This window comes from Anolis carolinensis, unplaced genomic scaffold (assembly GCF_035594765.1).
Source record: "Anolis carolinensis isolate JA03-04 unplaced genomic scaffold, rAnoCar3.1.pri scaffold_7, whole genome shotgun sequence".
NCBI lineage: Eukaryota > Metazoa > Chordata > Lepidosauria > Squamata > Dactyloidae > Anolis > Anolis carolinensis.
In genome coordinates, this window is record NW_026943818.1 from 3112757 (window position 1) to 3133263 (window position 20507).

Genomic DNA, 20507 nt, shown 5'->3' on the forward strand with positions numbered 1-20507 from the left:
TAGCAGATAGCCATTCCGCCATAAGATATATGCTATGGCATAGTATGAGATAGACCTATTCCAAGCGGTTTCAGCTTCGCCTTCCTGAAAACTCCATGGTTTGCGACAACAATAAGGGGCCATCCAGTCCAACCTTCTGCCATAAAGAAATACACAATCAAAACCTTCCTGACAGATGGACATCCAGGCATAGATGGATGGATGTGTGTGTGTATATATATACCGTGTTTCTCCGAAAATAAGACAGTGTCTTATATTAATTTTTGCTCCCAAAGATGCGCTAGGTCTTATTTTCAGGGGATGTCTTATTTTTCCATGAAGAAGAATTCACATTTATTGTTGAACAAAAAAATGAACATTTATTATATACTGTACAGTAGTTGTCATCATAAATCAGCATAACCAGACTAACTGTGAATCCTATCAAGAATTTCTTGTTACTACCAATATTTCCATGTACAACACTTTATGGTACGTATATTTACCGATCCTGCATGCTCAGGTGTTCTGTTCGACGGGCATGCTTCCAAACAAAAAACTTGGCTAGGTCTTACTTTTGGGGGAGGCCTTATATTTAGCAATTCAGCAAAACCTCTACTAGGTCTTATTTTCTGGGAATGTCTTATTTTAGGGGAAACAGGATATATATATATATATATATATATATATATATATATATATATATAGAAAGGGGGGGGGGAGATAATCCTAGCGTTGGGAGAGACCCCAAAAAAGGTCATCCAGTCTAACCCCCTTCTGTCATAAAGCAAGGCACCATACGATCCCTCCCAACAGATGGCCATCCAGCTATAGGCAGATGGTCATAGGTATGATATGACTGAGAAAAAGAGAAACACGATAGATAGACAGATAGATAAACAGACAGACAGGATTTGTAAGAGACCATAAAGGAAGGCACCATACGATCCCTCCCAACAGATGGCCATCCAGCTATAGGTCCAGGCATAGGTATGATATGATTGGGAAAAAGAGAAACATGATAGATAGATAGATAGATAGATAGATAGATAGATAGATAGACAGACAGACAGACAGACAGACAGACAGACAGACAGACAGACAGACAGGATTTGTAAGAGACCATAAAGCAAGGCACCATACGATCCCTCCCAACAGATGGCCATCCAGCTATAGGTAGATGGGCATAGGTATGATGACTGAGAAAAAGAGAAACACGATAGATAGATAGATAGATAGATAGATAGATAGATAGATAGATAGATAGATAGGATTTGTAAGAGACCATAAGGGCCATCTAGGCCAGGAGAGCACCATCCAAGCCCTCCCAACAGATGGTCATTCAACCATAGATAAATTTCAATAGATATAACAGAGAGAGAAATGATAGATAGATAGATAGATAGATAGATAGATAGATAGATAGATAGATAGATAGATGATTGAGGGAAAGATATACAATAGATATACAGTAGAGTCTCACTTATCCAACGTTCTGGATTATCCAACGCATTTTTGTAGTCAATGTTTTCAATACATTGTGATATTTTGGTGCTAAATTCATAAATACAGTAATTACTACATAGCATTACTGCCTATTGAACTACTTTTTCTGCCAAATTTGTTGTCTAACATGATGTTTTGGTGCCTCATTTGTAAAATCATAACTTAATTTGATGTTTAATAGGCTTTTCCTTAATGCCTCCTTATTATCCAACATATTCGCTTATCCAACATTCTTCCGGCCCGTTTATGTTGGATAAGTGAGACTCTACTGTACCACCAAATCCTAAAGTGGGAAGGGACATCCAAATGTTATCCAGTCCAGCCCATCTTCTGTCATATAGAAAGGTGCCATCCAAACCCTCCTAGCAGATAGCCATTCCGCCATAAATAGTTGGCTATAGATATATGGTATGGCATAGTATGAGATAGACCTATTCCGAGAGGTTTCAGCTTCGCCTTCCTGAAAACTCCAGGGTTTGCGACAACAATAACAAATAATATTAGTAATCGTTTTCGCTGGCGGAGAGGGGATTCGAACCCGGGTCTGCAGAGGTGAAAGCATCTCATCCTCCTGGCTTTTCTCCCTTTCCTGCTCAGGCCTGCAACTGCAACCAATACCTGAAGGTCTCCAGGGAGACGATGGCGCACCTGGTGAAGGTGAGAAGTCACCCGACAGGTGAAGAAGGGGCCGCCCCGGAGAGCAGCCCCCCACCCGCCACAGACCCAGGTGAGGAGTTAGATGAGGAGGATAATGATAATAACAACAACTAGGTTGCTCTGAGTTTTCCAAGCTGTATCGCCATGTTCTGGAAGCATTCTCTCCTGACATTTCGCCCACATCTATGGGTTGTGAGGTCTGTTGGAAACTAGGCAAGTTTATATATCTGTGGAAAAGTCTAGAAAGGGAGAAAAAACTCTTTGTCTGTTGATTAGCAATGAATGGCCTTGCAGCTTCAAAGACTGGCTGCTTACTGCCCGGGGGAATCCTTTGTTAGCTGATTAGTCATTAACTAATCAGCCCCAGATGGTTTTTAATCATCTATCCTGTATTTATTATGGCCTTACCATTTATGGGTTTTAAATGCAACTTTTTTTCCTTGTATTGTTGTTTTAATTGACCGGCTTTAACTGTTATAATACTCTTGTTTCATATTGTGTTACTGTTTTATCTTTTTATATCGTGATTTGTATTATGTTGCAGTTTATTTTGTCCTTATGTTGTTTGGGCCTCTGCCCCATGTAAGCCACCCCGAGTCCCCGCGGGGAGATGGTGGCGGGGTATAAATAAAGTATTATTATTATTATTATTATTATTATTATTATTATTTTATTATGACACAGCAAACAAGATAGATATACTGGATTTCATTTCACAAAATCACAAGTCGAACACTTTCCAAGCGTCTAGGACTGTGTGATGTATTTTCGGATGATGCGCACAGATCCCAGTAGGGTGGCCTTTTGCAGTTATTATTATTATTATTTTATTATGTCACAGCAAACGAGATAGACATGCTGGATTTCGTATCACAAAATCACAAGTCGAACACTTCCCAAGCGTCTAGGACTGTGTGATGTATTTTCGGATGATGCGCGCAGATCCCAGTAGAGTGGCCTTTTGCAGTTGTTATTATTATTATTATTTTTACTGTTATTATTATTATTATAGCTCCATTAACCCTTGCCTCAGGCAGACAAGTGTTCTTTCTCCCACCCTGGACATCATTCCACAGGGATATAAACCCCACTTGCCTCATTTCCAACAGTCCTCACAACCTCTGAGGATGCCTGCCATAGATGTGGGTGAAACATCAGGAGAGAATGCTTCTGGGACATGGCCAGATGGCCCGGAAAACTCAAAACGATCCAGTGATTCTGGCCATGAAAGCCTTCGACATTATCCCCAGAGATCCCCAAAGAAAGGGGCCTAGCTTTCTTTCTTTCTTTCTGGAGGGAAAAAGAAGCAACGCCAAGCCTTTCGCGCCCCGGCTCCCAGCCCCTTTCCTTGCGAGGAGAAACCAGTTGGACCAGTTGAGTGGGTCTGGGCTGCGGAAGGGAAGGAGGAGAAGCCGCTTTGCAAAAAGGAAGGCAAGGAGACGAAGGCTGAAAGGGGGAACAAACAAAGCCCCCTCCCCTTCTTCCCTGAGCCTCAGGAGACCCCACGGAATGGGCTCCGAGGAGGCCCTCCCTTTCTCCGGCCCATAACTCTCCCTTATCAGGCGGATCTCTCCCAAGGAGAGGGCTCTCGGGGACCTTTGGACTCCCCCTCCCCTCCCTTCCGGGGCCGGGGTTTGAAAGGCAGCAAGATGGGATGCTCCTTCTCCACAATTTCAGTGTGTGTTTGAATAACGACCAACATGATAGCACTTTATTCCTCTCCTTTATTGATAGCACTTTAGCACTTTATTCCTCTCTATATTGATAGCACTTTAGCACTTTATTCATCTCCTTTATTGATAGCACTTTAGCACTTTATTCCTCTCCTTTATTGATAGCACTTTATTCCTCTCCTTTATTGATAGCACTTTATTCCTCTCCATTGATAGCACATTTACTCCTCTCCTTTACTGATAGCACTTTATTCCTCTCCTTTCTACCCTATCCCACATTACCCAGTTGTCTCTCTGACACTTGACCTTGCACTTTATCAAATGTCTTGAAACCGTATTTCTTTGATTCTAAGGCCAAAATAATATATTTTGCATGTTTATATATACACACACAAACACATATATATACACGTACATTTTAGAACAGAAGAAATAAGGTAATAATAATACCTGATTCTAAGGCCAAAATAATATATTTTGCATGTTTATATATGCACACACACTTACACACACACACATACACACACACACACACATATATATATACATCTTAGAACAGAAGAAAAAGGGTAATAATAATACCTTATTTCTTTGATTCTAAGGCTAAAATAATATATTTTGCATGTTTATATATATACACACACACTTATACACACACACACACACATATACACACACACATACATATATACATACATATATATATACTCACACACACATACACCTTAGAACAGAAGAAATAAGGTAATAATAATACCATATTTCTTTGATTCATATATATATACAGTAGAGTCTCACTTATCCAAGCTAAACGGGCCGGCAGAAGCTTGGATAAGCGAATATCTTGGATAATAAGGAGGGATTAAGGAAAAGCCTATTAAACATCAAATTAGGTTATGATTTTACAAATTAAGCACCAAAACATCATGTTACACAACAAATTTGACAGAAAAAGTAGTTCAATACGCAGTAATGTTATGTTGTAATTACTGTATTTATGAATTTAGCACCAAAATATCATGATATATTGAAAATATTGACTACAAAAATGGCTTGGATTATCCAGAAGCTTGGATAAGCGAGGCTTGGATAAGTGAGACTCTATTGTATATATATATATGAATCAAAGAAATATGGATTTCAGTTTCCGTTTTCCCATACAGCTTCAGGTCATCCATGTACATCAGATGTGAAATTTTGTGAGATTTCTTAGATGTTTGATAGCCGAGATTTGTTTTTTGTAAGATTGTTGACAGAGGGATCATGGCAATAATGAAAAGCAGAGGGGACAATGAGTCTCCCTGGAAAATTCCTCTATTTTTTATTATTATTATTATTATTATTATTATTATTATTATTATTATTATTATTATTATTATATAGTTTAGTTCCTTTTTAAGACTTATTTTTAATCCGCTGGGTAAAACAAAGGCAGAATACAATAGGGACTTGGGTTCCTGATGCCGTCTTTTGTGTTGCTTCTTTGCAGGCAGATCCACAGAGGGTCCCGGGGAAGGCGGGGGTCCGCCGCGGCTGCCCAACGGGCTCCAACTGCAGATCGAGGCCCTCCCGCCCGGAGTGCTGACCCAGGAGGAGCTGTCCTGCTTCTACTGCTGCAAGTCCTGCGGGAAGGTCTTCTGGGAAGGGTCCCACTTCGGGAGGGTCGTCGCCCAGCTCAGGGGGGCCCTGGACCTCCCCGAAAGCGGGGGCCGCCTCTACGGGGCCCCTGTCTGACTTTGGGGGCAAAGAGAGAGCGGATGCGGACACTTCGGGGGGCTCCCTGGCCCAAGAGGCATGGGGAAAGTGATCACGCTCGAGGAGGGAGTGGAAAGAGATTGAGGGGCATTTTGGGGTGGGTTTTGGGGGTCTTCCTTGCCCAGGATGCATATGGGAACCAATAAATCTTGCTAGATGGCAAAGAGAGAGATATTGGGGGTATTTTGGGGTGGGTTTCGGGGGTCTTCCTTGCCCGAGACGCACATGGGAACTGATAAAGCTTCAGGAGGAAGAAGAGAGCGATTGAGGGTCATTTTGGGGTGGGTTTTGGGGGGCAAATGTGGGAACAGGTTACATTTGGGTGAAGTGAGAGACCGAGAGTTCCTTTGGGGTGGGTTTTGGGGGTCTTTCTTGCCCAGGATGCATATGGGAACAAATAAATCTTCTTAGATGGCAAAGAGAGATATTGGGGGCATTTTGGGGTGGGTTTCGAGGGGCTTCCTTGCCTAGGATGCATATGGGAACTGATAAAGCTTCAGGAGGAAGAAGAGAGCGATTGAGGGTCATTTTGGGGTGGGTTTTGGGGGGCAAATGTGGGAACTGGTTACATTTGGGTGAAGTGAGAGACCGAGAGTTCCTTTGGGGTGGGTTTTGGGGGTCTTTCTTGCCCAGGATGCATATGGGAACAAATAAATCTTCTTAGATGGCAAAGAGAGATATTGGGGGCATTTTGGGGTGGGTTTCGAGGGGCTTCCTTGCCTAGGATGCATATGGGAACTGATAAAGCTTCAGGAGGAAGAAGAGAGCGATTGAGGGTCATTTTGGGGTGGGTTTTGGGGGGCAAATGTGGGAACTGGTTACATTTGGGTGAAGTGAGAGACCGAGAGTTCCTTTGGGGTGGGTTTTGGGGGTCTTTCTTGCCCAGGATGCATATGGGAACAAATAAATCTTCTTAGATGGCAAAGAGAGATATTGGGGGCATTTTGGGGTGGGTTTCGAGGGGCTTCCTTGCCTAGGATGCATATGGGAACTGATAAAGCTTCAGGAGGAAGAAGAGAGCGATTGAGGGTCATTTTGGGGTGGGTTTTGGGGGGCAAATGTGGGAACTGGTTACATTTGGGTGAAGTGAGAGACCGAGAGTTCCTTTGGGGTGGGTTTTGGGGGTCTTTCTTGCCCAGGATGCATATGGGAACAAATAAATCTTCTTAGATGGCAAAGAGAGATATTGGGGGCATTTTGGGGTGGGTTTCGAGGGGCTTCCTTGCCTAGGATGCATATGGGAACTGATAAAGCTTCAGGAGGAAGAAGAGAGCGATTGAGGGTCATTTTGGGGTGGGTTTTGGGGGGCAAATGTGGGAACTGGTTACATTTGGGTGAAGTGAGAGACCGAGAGCTCCTTTGGGGTGGGTTTCGGGGGTCTTTCTTGCCATGATGCATATGGGAACTGATAAAGCTTCAGGAGGGAGAAGAAGAGAGTGATTGGGAGTCATTTTGGGGTGGGTTTTGGGGGGCAAATGTGAGAAATAGTAACATTTGGATGAAGTGAGAGACCGAGAGCTCCTTTGGGGTGGGTTTCGGGGGTCTTTCTTGCCATGATGCATATGGGAACTGATAAAGCTTCAGGAGGGAGAAGAAGAGAGTGATTGGGAGTCATTTTGGGGTGGGTTTTGGGGGGCAAATGTGAGAAATAGTAACATTTGGATGAAGTGAGAGACCGAGAGCTCCTTTGGGGTGGGTTTCGGGGGTCTTCCTTACCTAGGATGCTGAGAACTGATAAAGCTTCAGGAGGGAGAAGAAGGGAGTGATTGGGGGTCATTTTGGGGTGGGTTTTGGGGGGCAAATGTGGGAACTGGTTACATTTGGATGAAGTGTGAGATTGAGAGTTCCTTTGGGGTGGGTTTCGGGGGTCTTTCTTGCCCAGGATTCATATGGGAACTGATAAAGTTTCAGGAGGGAGAAGAAGAGAGCAATTGGGGGTCATTTTGGGGTGGGTTTTGGGGGGCATTAAGGCTGCAATGTCTGTTTTTAATGGTGAAAACAGTATTTTATGGATATACAATGTGTCACCAATTTTTTTTAAAGACAGCCTTTGTGTATGTTTTTGTTGTTCTTTGTTCAATATATATATGTATGAAAATAATATATATATTATATGAAAATAATATTATTGAAATGCCAAAGAGGATTGATACATACGATCTATGCATCTATCGAATTTCTTTGAAATGCCAAACTGAGCGTCCACTGTTTATGCAGGTAGACTCTCAGTTAACTGGAACTCTCAAGCCACCGGCAATTTTTTTTTTTAAAATTGACTCACAAAGCCATTCTTATCATACAGGAAACGGGCTCGACGTGAAGTTTATATGGATTTCAATTGGCTTTAAATGACATGTCTTTTGATACAAACATCAGAGTTTAAGGGATGGTGTATTAGTATGAGTATGTAGTAAGGGACTGTCTATTAATAGGAGTATATAGTAAATAAGGGACTGTCTATGAGTATGAATATGTAGCAAGTAAGGGATGGTCTATGAATATATGTAGCAAGGGATGGTCTACTAGTATGAGTATATAGTAAGTAAGGGGTGGTCTATGAGTATGAGTAGGTAGTAAGGGACGGTGTATGAGAATGTAGCAAGTAAGGGACGGTCTATTAGTATATGTAGTAAATAAGGGACAATGTATCAGTATGTAGTAACTAAAGGACTGTCTATTAGTAGGAGTATGCAGTAAGTAAAGGACGATCTATTAGCATGAGTATGTACTAAGTAAGGGACTGTGTATTAGTAGGAGTATGTAGTAAGGGATGGTCTAGCAGTATGAGTATGTAGTAGGTAAGGGATGGTCTATGAGAATTTAGTAAGGGATGGTGTATGTGTATATAGTAAGTCAGGGACGGTCTATTCGCATGAGTATGTAGTAAGTAAAGAATGATCTATTAGTATGAGTATGTAGTAACTAACGGACTGTCTATTAGTATGAGTATGTAGTAAGTAAAGGACAGTCTATTAATATGAGTATGTAGTAACTAACGGATGGTGTAAGGGATGGTGTATGTGTATATAGTAAGTCAGGGATGGTCTGTGAGTAGTTGTTTTTTTGTGTCAGGAGCGACTTGAGAAACTGCAAGAAGAAGAGTATGTAGTAAGGGATGGTTTAGTAGTTTGAGTATGTAGTAAGGGATGGTCTAGTAGTTTGAGTATGTAGTAAGGGATGGTCTAGTAGTTTGAGTATGTAGTAAATAAAGGATTGTTTATGAGTATGCAGTAAGGGATGGTGTATGTGTATATAGTAAGTCAGGGATGGTCTGTGAGTAGTTGTTTTTTCGTGTCAGGAGCGACTTGAGAAACTGCAAGAAGAAGAGTATGTAGTAAGGGATGGTTTAGTAGTTTGAGTATGTAGTAAGGGATGGTCTAGTAGTTTGAGTATGTAGTAAGGGATGGTCTAGTAGTTTGAGTATGTAGTAAGGGATGGTCTAGTAGTTTGAGTATGTAGTAAGGGATGGTCTAGTAGTTTGAGTATGTAGTAAATAAAGGATTGTTTATGAGTATGCAGTAAGGGATGGTGTATGTGTATATAGTAAGTCAGGGATGGTCTGTGAGTAGTTGTTTTTTCGTGTCAGGAGCGACTTGAGAAACTGCAAGAAGAAGAGTATGTAGTAAGGGATGGTTTAGTAGTTTGAGTATGTAGTAAGGGATGGTCTAGTAGTTTGAGTATGTAGTAAGGGATGGTCTAGTAGTTTGAGTATGTAGTAAGGGATGGTCTAGTAGTTTGAGTATGTAGTAAGGGATGGTCTAGTAGTTTGAGTATGTAGTAAATAAAGGATTGTTTATGAGTATGCAGTAAGGGATGGTGTATGTGTATATAGTAAGTCAGGGATGGTCTGTGAGTAGTTGTTTTTTCGTGTCAGGAGCGACTTGAGAAACTGCAAGAAGAAGAGTATGTAGTAAGGGATGGTTTAGTAGTTTGAGTATGTAGTAAGGGATGGTCTAGTAGTTTGAGTATGTAGTAAGGGATGGTCTAGTAGTTTGAGTATGTAGTAAGGGATGGTCTAGTAGTTTGAGTATGTAGTAAGGGATGGTCTAGTAGTTTGAGTATGTAGTAAATAAAGGATTGTTTATGAGTATGCAGTAAGGGATGGTGTATGTGTATATAGTAAGTCAGGGATGGTCTGTGAGTAGTTGTTTTTTCGTGTCAGGAGCGACTTGAGAAACTGCAAGAAGAAGAGTATGTAGTAAGGGATGGTTTAGTAGTTTGAGTATGTAGTAAGGGATGGTCTAGTAGTTTGAGTATGTAGTAAGGGATGGTCTAGTAGTTTGAGTATGTAGTAAGGGATGGTCTAGTAGTTTGAGTATGTAGTAAGGGATGGTCTAGTAGTTTGAGTATGTAGTAAATAAAGGATTGTTTATGAGTATGCAGTAAGGGATGGTGTATGTGTATATAGTAAGTCAGGGATGGTCTGTGAGTAGTTGTTTTTTCGTGTCAGGAGCGACTTGAGAAACTGCAAGAAGAAGAGTATGTAGTAAGGGATGGTTTAGTAGTTTGAGTATGTAGTAAGGGATGGTCTAGTAGTTTGAGTATGTAGTAAGGGATGGTCTAGTAGTTTGAGTATGTAGTAAGGGATGGTCTAGTAGTTTGAGTATGTAGTAAATAAAGGATTGTTTATGAGTATGCAGTAAGGGATGGTGTATGTGTATATAGTAAGTCAGGGATGGTCTGTGAGTAGTTGTTTTTTCGTGTCAGGAGCGACTTGAGAAACTGCAAGAAGAAGAGTATGTAGTAAGGGATGGTCTAGTAGTTTGTAGTAAATTAAGGGAAGGTCTAATGAGAGAGAGAGGTTGAGTTTGAAATGCGAACCCTGGGTGCCGGTTAACTGAGAGCCTGCGGGAAGTTTGGAGAAAAGTTGGCAGAAGTTTGCCAAAGTTTTCCAAAGTTTTCCAAAGTTGGCCAAACTTTTTTGCGGCAGGGCTGCTTCTCCTTCCTCCTGCCCCCCTCCCTTCGGGAAAGGAATCAAAAGCGTCTCAGGAGGGAGGGGGGGAGGGAGGGGGGAGGGAGGGGGGCCCCCTCGGAGCCTCTCTCTCTCCCTCCCCCTCCCCGCCCCTCCCTCCCTCCCCCCCTCCCTCCCTTTGCGCTCCGCCGCTGGGAAAAAAGGCTCGAGACTTTCCCACGCTCCTCGACACATGCTAATGAGGCCGCCGCCGGCCACGCCCCCGGCGCTCCCCCGCCAAGCCACGCCCCCTCGCGGTTTCCCTTTTCAGGGAGATGAATGGGAAAGGCCGGGAGGGGGGGGGAGGGGGGGGGGAAGGGACCCCATTGAGGATTCTCTGCCCCAAATGGCCGGCCCAGGGTTCAGAGGAGGGCACGTCCATTTATTCCTCCCTCTCCTCCTTTGGCTCTGGCGATTCCTCTTGAAGCAGCATCGCATTGGCCTTTTTCGCTGCTGCATCACACTCTCAGCTTATGATGATAATAATGATAATATATAATAATATATTTATAATAATTATAAGACACTTGGAGTCTCAAGACAGGTGAAGTCTGACATGACTTCCCCTGAGCTGGACACTGCTGTAAATGCAGGATCGCATTGGCTTTTTCGCTGCAGCATCACACTCTGGGCTGATGATAATGATACTATAATATATTAATAGGATTAATATAATCATTATATATTACAATAATATATTTATAAATCATAATATAACAAAATAATAATTGTAAGACACTTGGAAGTCTGACATGACTTCCCCTCATCTGGACACTGCTATGGATGCAGGATCGCATTGGCTTTTTTCGCTGCTGCATCACACTCTGGGCTCATATCCAGCTTATGATGATGATGATGATAATAATAATATAATAATAATAATATATTTATAAATCATAGTAATAACTGTAAGACACCTGAAGTCTCAAGACAGGTGAAGTCTAAACATGACTTCCCCTAATCTGGACACTGCTGTAAATGCAGGATCATATTGGCTTTTTTTGCTGCCGCATCACACTCTGGGCTCATATCCAGCTTATGATGAAGATGATAATAATAATATATATTAATATTATTAATATAATAATACTATATAAGAAGAACAATATACTATATAACATATTAGTATTATTAATATAATAATTATATATAATAATATAATAATGTATTAATAAATCATAATATATAACAAAATAATAATTGTAAGATACTTGAAGTCTGAAGACAGGTGAAATCTGACAGGACTTCCCCTCAACTGGACACTGCTATGGATGCAGGATCACATTGGCTTTGTTCGCTGCTGCGTCACATTACGGGCTTATATCCAGCTTATAATAATAATACTAATGATGTAACATATTAATATTATTAATATAATAATGTTTATAATAATAATCTATATATATAAAAGAGTGATGGCATCACGGCGACCCACAAAACAACAAAACTACAGGCCCCCCAACCTCGAAATTTGACAACACAACCCATCATCCATGCCTCTAGGTTGATACAACAAAAAAAAAAAGAAAAATAAAGTCCTAATTAGAGGGAGAGGAATTATTGCTTTTATCCAATTGCTGCCAGTTAGAAGGCTAAGCTCCTCCAACTTGGTCTCCTAGCAACCCAATAAAAATAATAAAAAACACTAAAAATAATTAAAAACATTAAAAAATTAATACAATGAAATACTATAATAACAGAAAATAACTAAAAATAATACAAGAAAATAATAAAATATAATAAATAAAAAGATAACTTACAATAAAAATAATTTTAAAATACAAATAACATCAAATAAAAATTCCACAACAATTTTTAACCAATACCACCACCACTTTGCCACAGCAACGCGTGGCCGGGCAGAGCTAGTATATTTATAAATCATAATATAAAAATAATAATTGTAAGCCACTTGGAGTCTGAAGACAGGTGAAGTCTGACATGACTTCCCCTGATCTGGACATTACTATCAAGACAGGATCACATTGGCTTTTTTGGCTGCTGCATCACACTCCAGGCTAGATACTAGATATAGATTATAACTGTGTTTCAGCCAACCTTAAGCTGCAAAAAGAGGTAGGTTGATAATAATAATAATTTTTGTTGTTGTGTCTAGTCAAGGGGGAGATAAGGGTCTGAGGAGGTTTCTCTCTGGCAAATTATATTCTTTGAGGTTATGGGAATATATTTTGCTTTATGCCTGGTTTTTCTTTGCAGTTGTTCCCAGGTTCCTTCCAGGTTTTTTTTCTGCAGCCAAATGGCCCCCAAGGCCTTCATTGGCCCAAATGGCCACCAATTGGCCGGAGGGACAGAAGGGCGCGTGGCCAAACTCACTCCTCCGTGGGGACCATTTGCTCAGAGTCTGGACCAAATGGGTGACGTTTGCTGGGAGGAAAAACAAAGGCCAGTTTCCCCATTCCAACCCTTCTAACCAGATGGCCATCTCCAAAGAGAGCTCAAAGTAATTATTAAAGCAATACACATAAACATATATACATATAATATTGATAATAATATTATAATGGAATACAATATTACACTAATAATAATACAATATTATAATATTAATTCTATATTATATATTACATGTAATATTACTATTAATATTACAGTATAGTGATATAGTACACACACACACATATATACATATAATATTGATAATATTACAATGGAATACAATATACTAATAATACAATATTATAATATTAATTCTATATTATATATACGTGTAATATTACTAATAATATTACAGTATATAGTACTATATAGTATCAATATAGTAATATACAATGCTAATATGGTGCTATGCTAATAATACTGTATAATATATTGTATATGTACATATAATTTATAAGCCGCTCTGAGTCCACTTCGGGGTGAGAAGGGCAGGATATAAAGGTAGTAAGTATTAATTATATATTACATGTAATATTATTAATAATATTACAATATATAGATACAGTACAATATGGTAATTTATTGCCAGTATTGTGTTGTTTATTTATTTATTTAATGCATCTATATCCCGCCCTTCTCAGAGTGGCTTACAAATTAAATTTACATACAATCTTATATTATTAGCATAGCACAATACTGGCAATAAATTGCTATATTGTACTATATCAATATATTGTAATATTATTAATAATATTATATATTTATGCTGATAACATAATATTGTATGTAAATTTAATTTGTAAGCCGCTACAAGTCCCCTTCAGGGTGAGAAGGGCGGGATATAAATGTATTAAATAAATAAATGAATAAATAATAGTAAGTACAGTAGAGTCTCACTTATCCAACATAACATGGGCCGGCAGAACGTTGGATAAGCGAATATCTTGGATAATAAGGAAGGATTAAGGAAAAGTCTATTAAACATCAAATTAGGTTATACAACAAATTTGACAGAAAAAGGTAGTTCAGTATGCAGTAATGCTATGTAGTGATTACTGTATTTAGGAATTTAGCCCCAAAATATCATGATGTAGTCAATAAACATTGAGTACAAAAATACCTTGGATAATCCAGAAGCTTGAATACGTGAGTCTTGGATAAGTGAGACTCTACTGTAGTACAATATAGTAATTTATTGCCAGTATTATGCTATGCTAATAATATATCAGGATGAGAAGGGTGGCATATAAATGTATTAAATAAATAAACAATAGTAAATAAATAAATGTATTTATTATGGCCCTGCTTGGAGGGGAATATGCCTTTAAGAAGGCTGCAGACGATGGCTGCGTGGCCCCGCCCCTTCTTCCCGCCTCGAGCCTCTGGTATTGTTAGAGAAGGCGCTGGATGAGGCTCCTCCCCCTCTCCCCCCGCGCAGCCAATGGGCATTGTTATGCAAATGAGGGCGGCTTAAAAGGCGGCGGCGCGGCTGTGAGGCGCTCAGTGCCTCGGCGGACGCGGAGGAGGGCGGTCTGATGCCATGAGCCAGACGGAGGTCTCCCCTTGCGGGGCGGCAGGCGCGGCGGCGTCGTCCGCGTCCTCTTCTTCGTGCCCGGCGCCGCTTGGGTCGTCGTCGGGGCCGGGTTCGCCGTCGCTGCCGGGCAGCCAGCGCGTGTTCCAGGAGGCGGTGCGGGCGGGCAACACGGCGGCGCTGCAGGCCCTGCTGCAAGGCATGTCCAGCTGCGAGTTCAACGTCAACGCCTTCGGGCCCGAGGGGCAGACGGCGCTGCACCAGTCCGTCATCGAGGGCAACCTGGAGCTGGTGAAGCTGCTGGTCAAGTTCGGCGCCGACGCGCGCCTCGCCAACCGCGACGGGTGGAGCGCCCTCCACATCGCCGCCTTCGGGGGACACCAGGACATCGTCCTCTACCTCGTCACGCGCGCCAAGTACGCATGCGCCGGGCGGGGGGCCGCGCAGGGGGGCGGGGCCGGGCCCGCGCAGGGGGGCGGGGCCTCGAGGTGAGCCCCGGCCACGCCCCCGCCCGCCTTGCCTGCAGCGCCGCCTCCCGCCGCCGGGGGCGCAGAACTGGCGAGGGCAAGAAGAACCACCGAGGGGGCAAAACACAACCCTAGAGAGGAAGAACCTGTAAAGTGGGGGAAAGCCTAGAAAGGCCCTGAAGTACTTCAGAAAGACACCAAGTTGGCCCTGGAGGACCCTAAAGAGGCCCTGAAGTACTTCAGAAAGGCTCCAAATGGGAAAATAGGCCCTGGACAACCAGTGAAAGGCTCCAAATGGACAAAGTGAACCCTGGACAACCCTAAAGAGGCCCTGAACTACCTTTAAAAGGCACCAGATGGGGAAAATGGGCCCTGGACAACCCTAAAGAGGCTCTCAAGTACTTCAGAAAGGCACCAAATGGGAAAATAGGCCCTGGACAACCTATGAAAGGCTCCAAATGGACAAAGTGAATCCTCAACAACCCTAAAGAGGCTCTCAAGTAGTTCTGAAAGGCACCAGTGGGCCCTCGACAACCCTAATGGGTGAAATAGGCCCTGAAGGACTCTAAAAGGCACCAAATGGACCTTGGACAACCCTAAAGAAGCTCTAAAAGGCACCAGGTGGACCCTGGACAACCTGAAAGAGGCCCTGAAATACCTGTAAAAGACACCAAATGGTTCAGATTTGTGGACGACACCTTCGCCATTCTCCCCCTGAGCCATGGGGGAGAAGAACTCAACAAGTTCCCAATTGCATCCACCCAACCAATCCCATTCACCACGGAAGAAGAAAAGGAAGGGAAAGTGCCGTCTCTAGATTTCCTCGTCTCCTCCAAACCCAATCAATCATCGGGCCACACAGTTTACAGAAAAGCTACAGACACGGATGGACACCCACATAAAAACTCCCAACACTCAGAAAACTGGGGAATTCCAGGCAGGAAACAACCAGGGCCAGGTAACACCTAGCAAAGGATTTCCCCCCAGAGAGGAAGCAGCCAGTCCTCGAAGCTGCAAGGGTATCCAGGGCTAATCAAGGTGGCCGATGGGCAACATTCATGACAAGAGTTCTTTCTCCCACCCATGATCTATAAACCCCACTTGCCTAGTTTTGAACAGACCTCGCAACCTGTGAGGATGCAGGCGAAATGTCAGGACAGAATGCTGCATCGTGAGTTGGACCCACCCTGCGAGGTTGGCCGAGAGGACCCAAAGGGACAGGAATGATCCTGTGGATGTATTGGACTCTCGAGGAGCCGCCAAGGCCGGGGCCTCCAGGAAATATGTCGAAGCTGCTGGGAAACATCTCCCGTTCCATGTGTTGTGTGATTGTGCTTTGGAGTCCTTTGGATAGATAGATACTGTTGTTGTTGTTGTTGTTTAGTGTGTGGGCCTTGGTTCTACTGTAAAACCCCTCCGTGCGGTTCCCCTCCCTCGCCTTCCTTCCATCTACCTCGGTTGCGCCCCGCAGTATTTACCCCACTTTCCTCTTCAATTTCAGGAGCTTGCTGCTGTCTTGACGCCCCTTTTGCCCCACTTTCAATCAAATGATTGAAAGTCTCCAAATGAAGCAAAATGGGGCAGTGTGGGGAAAGGGTACATTATTTCCCTTTTTCCATTGCCTATTTTATTTTAGGAGGGATTCAGTGGCTCCTTTCTATGAATGGCGCCTTCGGGACTCCATCTCCCAGAATCCCTGCTCATTGGCCCTTGCTGCCGAGGATTCTGGGAGTTGGAGTCCAAATTGTCCTAGAGGTTGGGAAGCACCAGAAAAGTCCGAGGTGTGCTTAGGGAGGGAACAAGAGCTACAAAACTATTAAATTTACCCTATTTATTTAATAGGGTTTCTATAAGACACCCCCTGCTTTTGCAAGACACATTTCCTCACTATTTATCCGTGTAAATAAGATTGTTTGTGTGTATGTCCACTGTGTGTACATATATGTGTGTCTATGTATATGTATATACACATAGATATATATATTGGGTGTTGTGTTTGAAGGGATGCCTCGGAAATACAGTTTTTTGGGGGGAAGAAGCAGGAATTAAATGATATTTTCTTTCTTTTTCTTCCTGCCCTCCTCCCTCATTGCACTGACTTTTATTTTCCCGTTTCGTGGGGTGTTTTTTGTGTGTCATTTTTTGTGATTTTTTTTTTGCTTTTTTAAAACTCCATTTTCTTTGGGTTTTTTTTTAGAATTGCACATAATTTCTTTTCTTGTATATGGATTTGCCACGATCGGAATGTCATAACATTTATGACATCGTTATTGTTGTTTGTGTTGTCGAAGGCTTTCACGAAAGGCCATGGAGAAAAAAATTAAAAATAGTCGAGAAACCCAAGATCTCTATCTAGGAGGGTAGTTCTTAGGAAACGAGGGAATTTTTTTTAAAAAGCTGGTTTTTCTAAAGGAAAAAAAGAAAGAAAGAAACTCTCTTGGGAGTGCCTGTAAAGATGTTAACACATATTTATATATTTTTATATAGAATATATATATATATATTAAGGAAAAAAGTCTGCCTTCGAAGACTGTGAATCCTTTGTGTCCCATTTTTCCTGTGAAAAATGAGCTAGAATTGCATGTATTTTAATGGGAGAGAGATGGCTTTATTGCTCTGGAAAAGGTCTTGTTTGGCGGGGGGTCCTTTTTATTGATTTATTTTATTTTCTCTTAGGATTTCCTCTTTTTTATCGTGTCAGAAGCGAATTGAGAAACATGCTGCAAGTCGCTTCTGGTGTGAGAATTGGCTGTCTATAGAGACGTTGCCCAGGGCACATTGCCTGGATGTGTTACCATCCTGCTGGGAGGCTTCTCTCATGTCCCTGCAAGCTAGAGCTGACAGACAGGAGCTCACCACCAATCTTCAGGTCAGCAGTTCAGTCGGCACAATGGTTTAACCCATTGCTGTAAGCCCTACTGAATACTTTTGTGGAGATATTTTTGGACTATTCAATAAATTAGAATTTATTGGGTGTTGAATCTCCCCCCTCCCCAATTTTTCTTTCTATGCAAATCTCCCATTACCTCCCATTTTGAGGAAATAAAAGGCATTTTCCATCCCGTTCTCAGACCTGTTTTAAGGCTGCTGTGACCTTTGTTGTGATTTTTAAAAAAATTCATGTTTTAATTAAAAATAGCCTGGCCAGGAAGGTCTGAATATGTGTTGTCGAAGCCTTTTATGGCCGGAATCACTGAATTGTTTTGAGTTTTCCGGGCTGTCTGGCCATGTTCCAGAAGCATTCTCTCCTGATGTTTTGCCCACATCTAGGGCAGGTTGTGAGGTCTTTTGGAATCTGGGAAGTATGGTTTATATATCTGTAGAATGATGTCCAGGGTCTTTGAGGCAGGTGTGAATAATGTAATCGGCCACCCTGATTAGCATTGAATAGCTAACACCTCCCAACAAAAGACTCCCCCAGGCGGGATGTAGCCAGGTTTTGAAGCTGCAAGGCTAATCAGTACTAATCATTCGCACCTGCCTCCAAAAAGTGTTCTTTCTCCCACCCTGGACATCATTCCACAGATATAGTAGAGTCTCGCTTATCCAACGTTCTGGATTATTCAATGCATTTTTGTAGCCAATGTTTTCAATATATCGTGATATTTTGATGCTAAATTCACAAATACAGTAATTACTACATAGCATTACTGCGTATTGAACTACTTTTTCTGTCAAATTTGTTGTTAAACATGTTTTGGTGCTTAATTTGTAAAATTTGATGTTTAATAGGCTTTTCCTTAATCTCTCCTTATTATCCAACATATTTGCTTATCCAATGTTCTGCCGGCCCGTTTAAGTTGGATAAGCGAGACTCTACTGTATATAAACCCCACTTGCCTAGTTTCCAACAGACCTCATCACCTCTGAGGATGCCTGCCATAGATGTGGGCGAAATATCAGAAGAGAATGCTTCTTGAACATGCCCAGACAGCCTGGAAAATTCACAGCAACCCAAGATCTGAATATTGGAAATACAAATCTTTCTGAAACTGAACGGAATAATCCTCCCCTTGGACTGCGTTCTTTCTCCCTCCTTTGTACTAGACGGCAAATACCTTCCTTTTTTAATTATGTTAATTAATATTCATTAAGAGTCTTAGGCTTATATTGAAGCTGTTTGTGGGTCACTGTATGATCACTTTTAACTGGAGTTTTTTTTTTTAATTATTAAAAAAAAGAGTGCGGATTCTGTACAGGATGATGAATTGTATGATCTAGCGTTTTGGGGTTTTTTTTGGCATAGTCCCAGGGTGAGAAGTTTCTAAATAATTCTCTTGTTTTTTTGTTTGTTTTTCACAAACTTTGTATAAAAAGAAAAAGAGAAAAAACAACAACGTGTGGTTGCTTTCAATCTGTTGCTTTCCCGGGACCCCTCCCTCTCTGCAGCAGCTGCTATGCTAATGAGGGGCATTGGGAGGGGACCCCTCCCCACTTTGTAAGGCCTTGCGGAACAAAAGGGGCTCCCGCTCCCCCTTTCCCTATTCAAGCCCATTCATTCATTCATTCATCCCATTGCATTAGAAAGAGAAAGCGGGGAAAGGGGGTGGGAAAACCCATCACCACCACCCCTAAATAAATGGGGGGGGGGGGGTTGTAATAATGGAAATTAAAATGAGGCTTGTGCACAGCCTTGGGATTGGATCTGAAATCCTATATATCAGTGCTCAAGGCTCTACATGAAGACATTATTATTATTTTATTATGTGACTGCACATTGATTTGGACTTAGAATCATAGATATATCATAGTGCTCAAATGAGGCTTGTGCACAGCCTTGGGATTGGATCTGAAATCCTATATATCCGTGCTCAAGGCTCTACATGAAGACATTATTATTATATTTTATTATTATATGACGTTACTGCATGTTGTTTTGGACTTAGAATCATAGATATATCCTAGTGCTCAAGGCTCTACATGGAGACATCATCATCATCATTATTATATTATGTGACTGCACATGGTTTTGGACTTAGAATCATAGATATATCATAGTGCCCAAGGCTCTACATGGAGACATTATTATTTTATTATTATGTGACTGCACATTGATTTGGACTTAGAATCATAGAAATGTCATAGTGCTCAAGGCTCTACATGGAGACATTATTATTTTATTATTATATGACGTTACTGCATGTTGTTTTGGACTTAGAATCATAGATATATCATAGTACTCAAGGCTCTAGGTGGAGATATTATTTTATTATTATTATGTGACTGCATGTTGTTTTGGATTTAGAATCACAGATATATCATAGTGCTCAAGGAGCTCATGGAGACATTATTTTATTATGTGACTGCATGTTGCTTTGGACTTAGAATCACAGATATATCATAGTACTCAAGGCTCTAGGTGGAGACATTATTATTATTATTATTATTATTATTATTATTATTATTATATGACTGCATGTTGTTTTGGACTTAGAATCATAGATATATCATAGTTCTCAAGGCTCTACATGGAGACATTATTAATTATTATTTTATTATTTGACTGCACATTGTTTTGAACTTAGAATCATAGATATAGTGCTCAAGGCTCTATATGGAGACATTATTATTATTTATTATTGTATTATGTG

General features: G+C 41.4%; 2 protein-coding genes across 7 annotated transcripts in view; both read left to right on the forward strand.

Annotated features, from left to right (window-relative positions):
• The window catches only part of exd3 (exonuclease 3'-5' domain containing 3), a 95375-nt gene extending 87646 nt beyond the window's left edge, over positions 1-7729 (forward strand). For all 6 annotated transcript variants that reach the window (XM_062959116.1, XM_062959121.1, XM_062959120.1 and 3 more), the window contains 2 exons: positions 2083-2212; positions 5305-7729. In XM_062959116.1, coding sequence (XP_062815186.1) covers positions 2083-2212; positions 5305-5549 — 375 coding nt within the window. In that variant the 3' untranslated portion in view covers positions 5550-7729. The remainder of the gene's footprint in view (positions 1-2082; positions 2213-5304) is intronic.
• Positions 7730-13692: 5963 nt separating this feature from the next.
• Positions 13693-19253, forward strand: nrarp (NOTCH regulated ankyrin repeat protein). Its single transcript, XM_062959139.1, has one exon. The coding sequence runs from the start codon at positions 14459-14461 to the stop codon at positions 14939-14941; it is 483 nt and encodes a 160-aa protein (XP_062815209.1). The 5' UTR covers positions 13693-14458; the 3' UTR covers positions 14942-19253.
• Positions 19254-20507: the final 1254 nt, after the last annotated feature.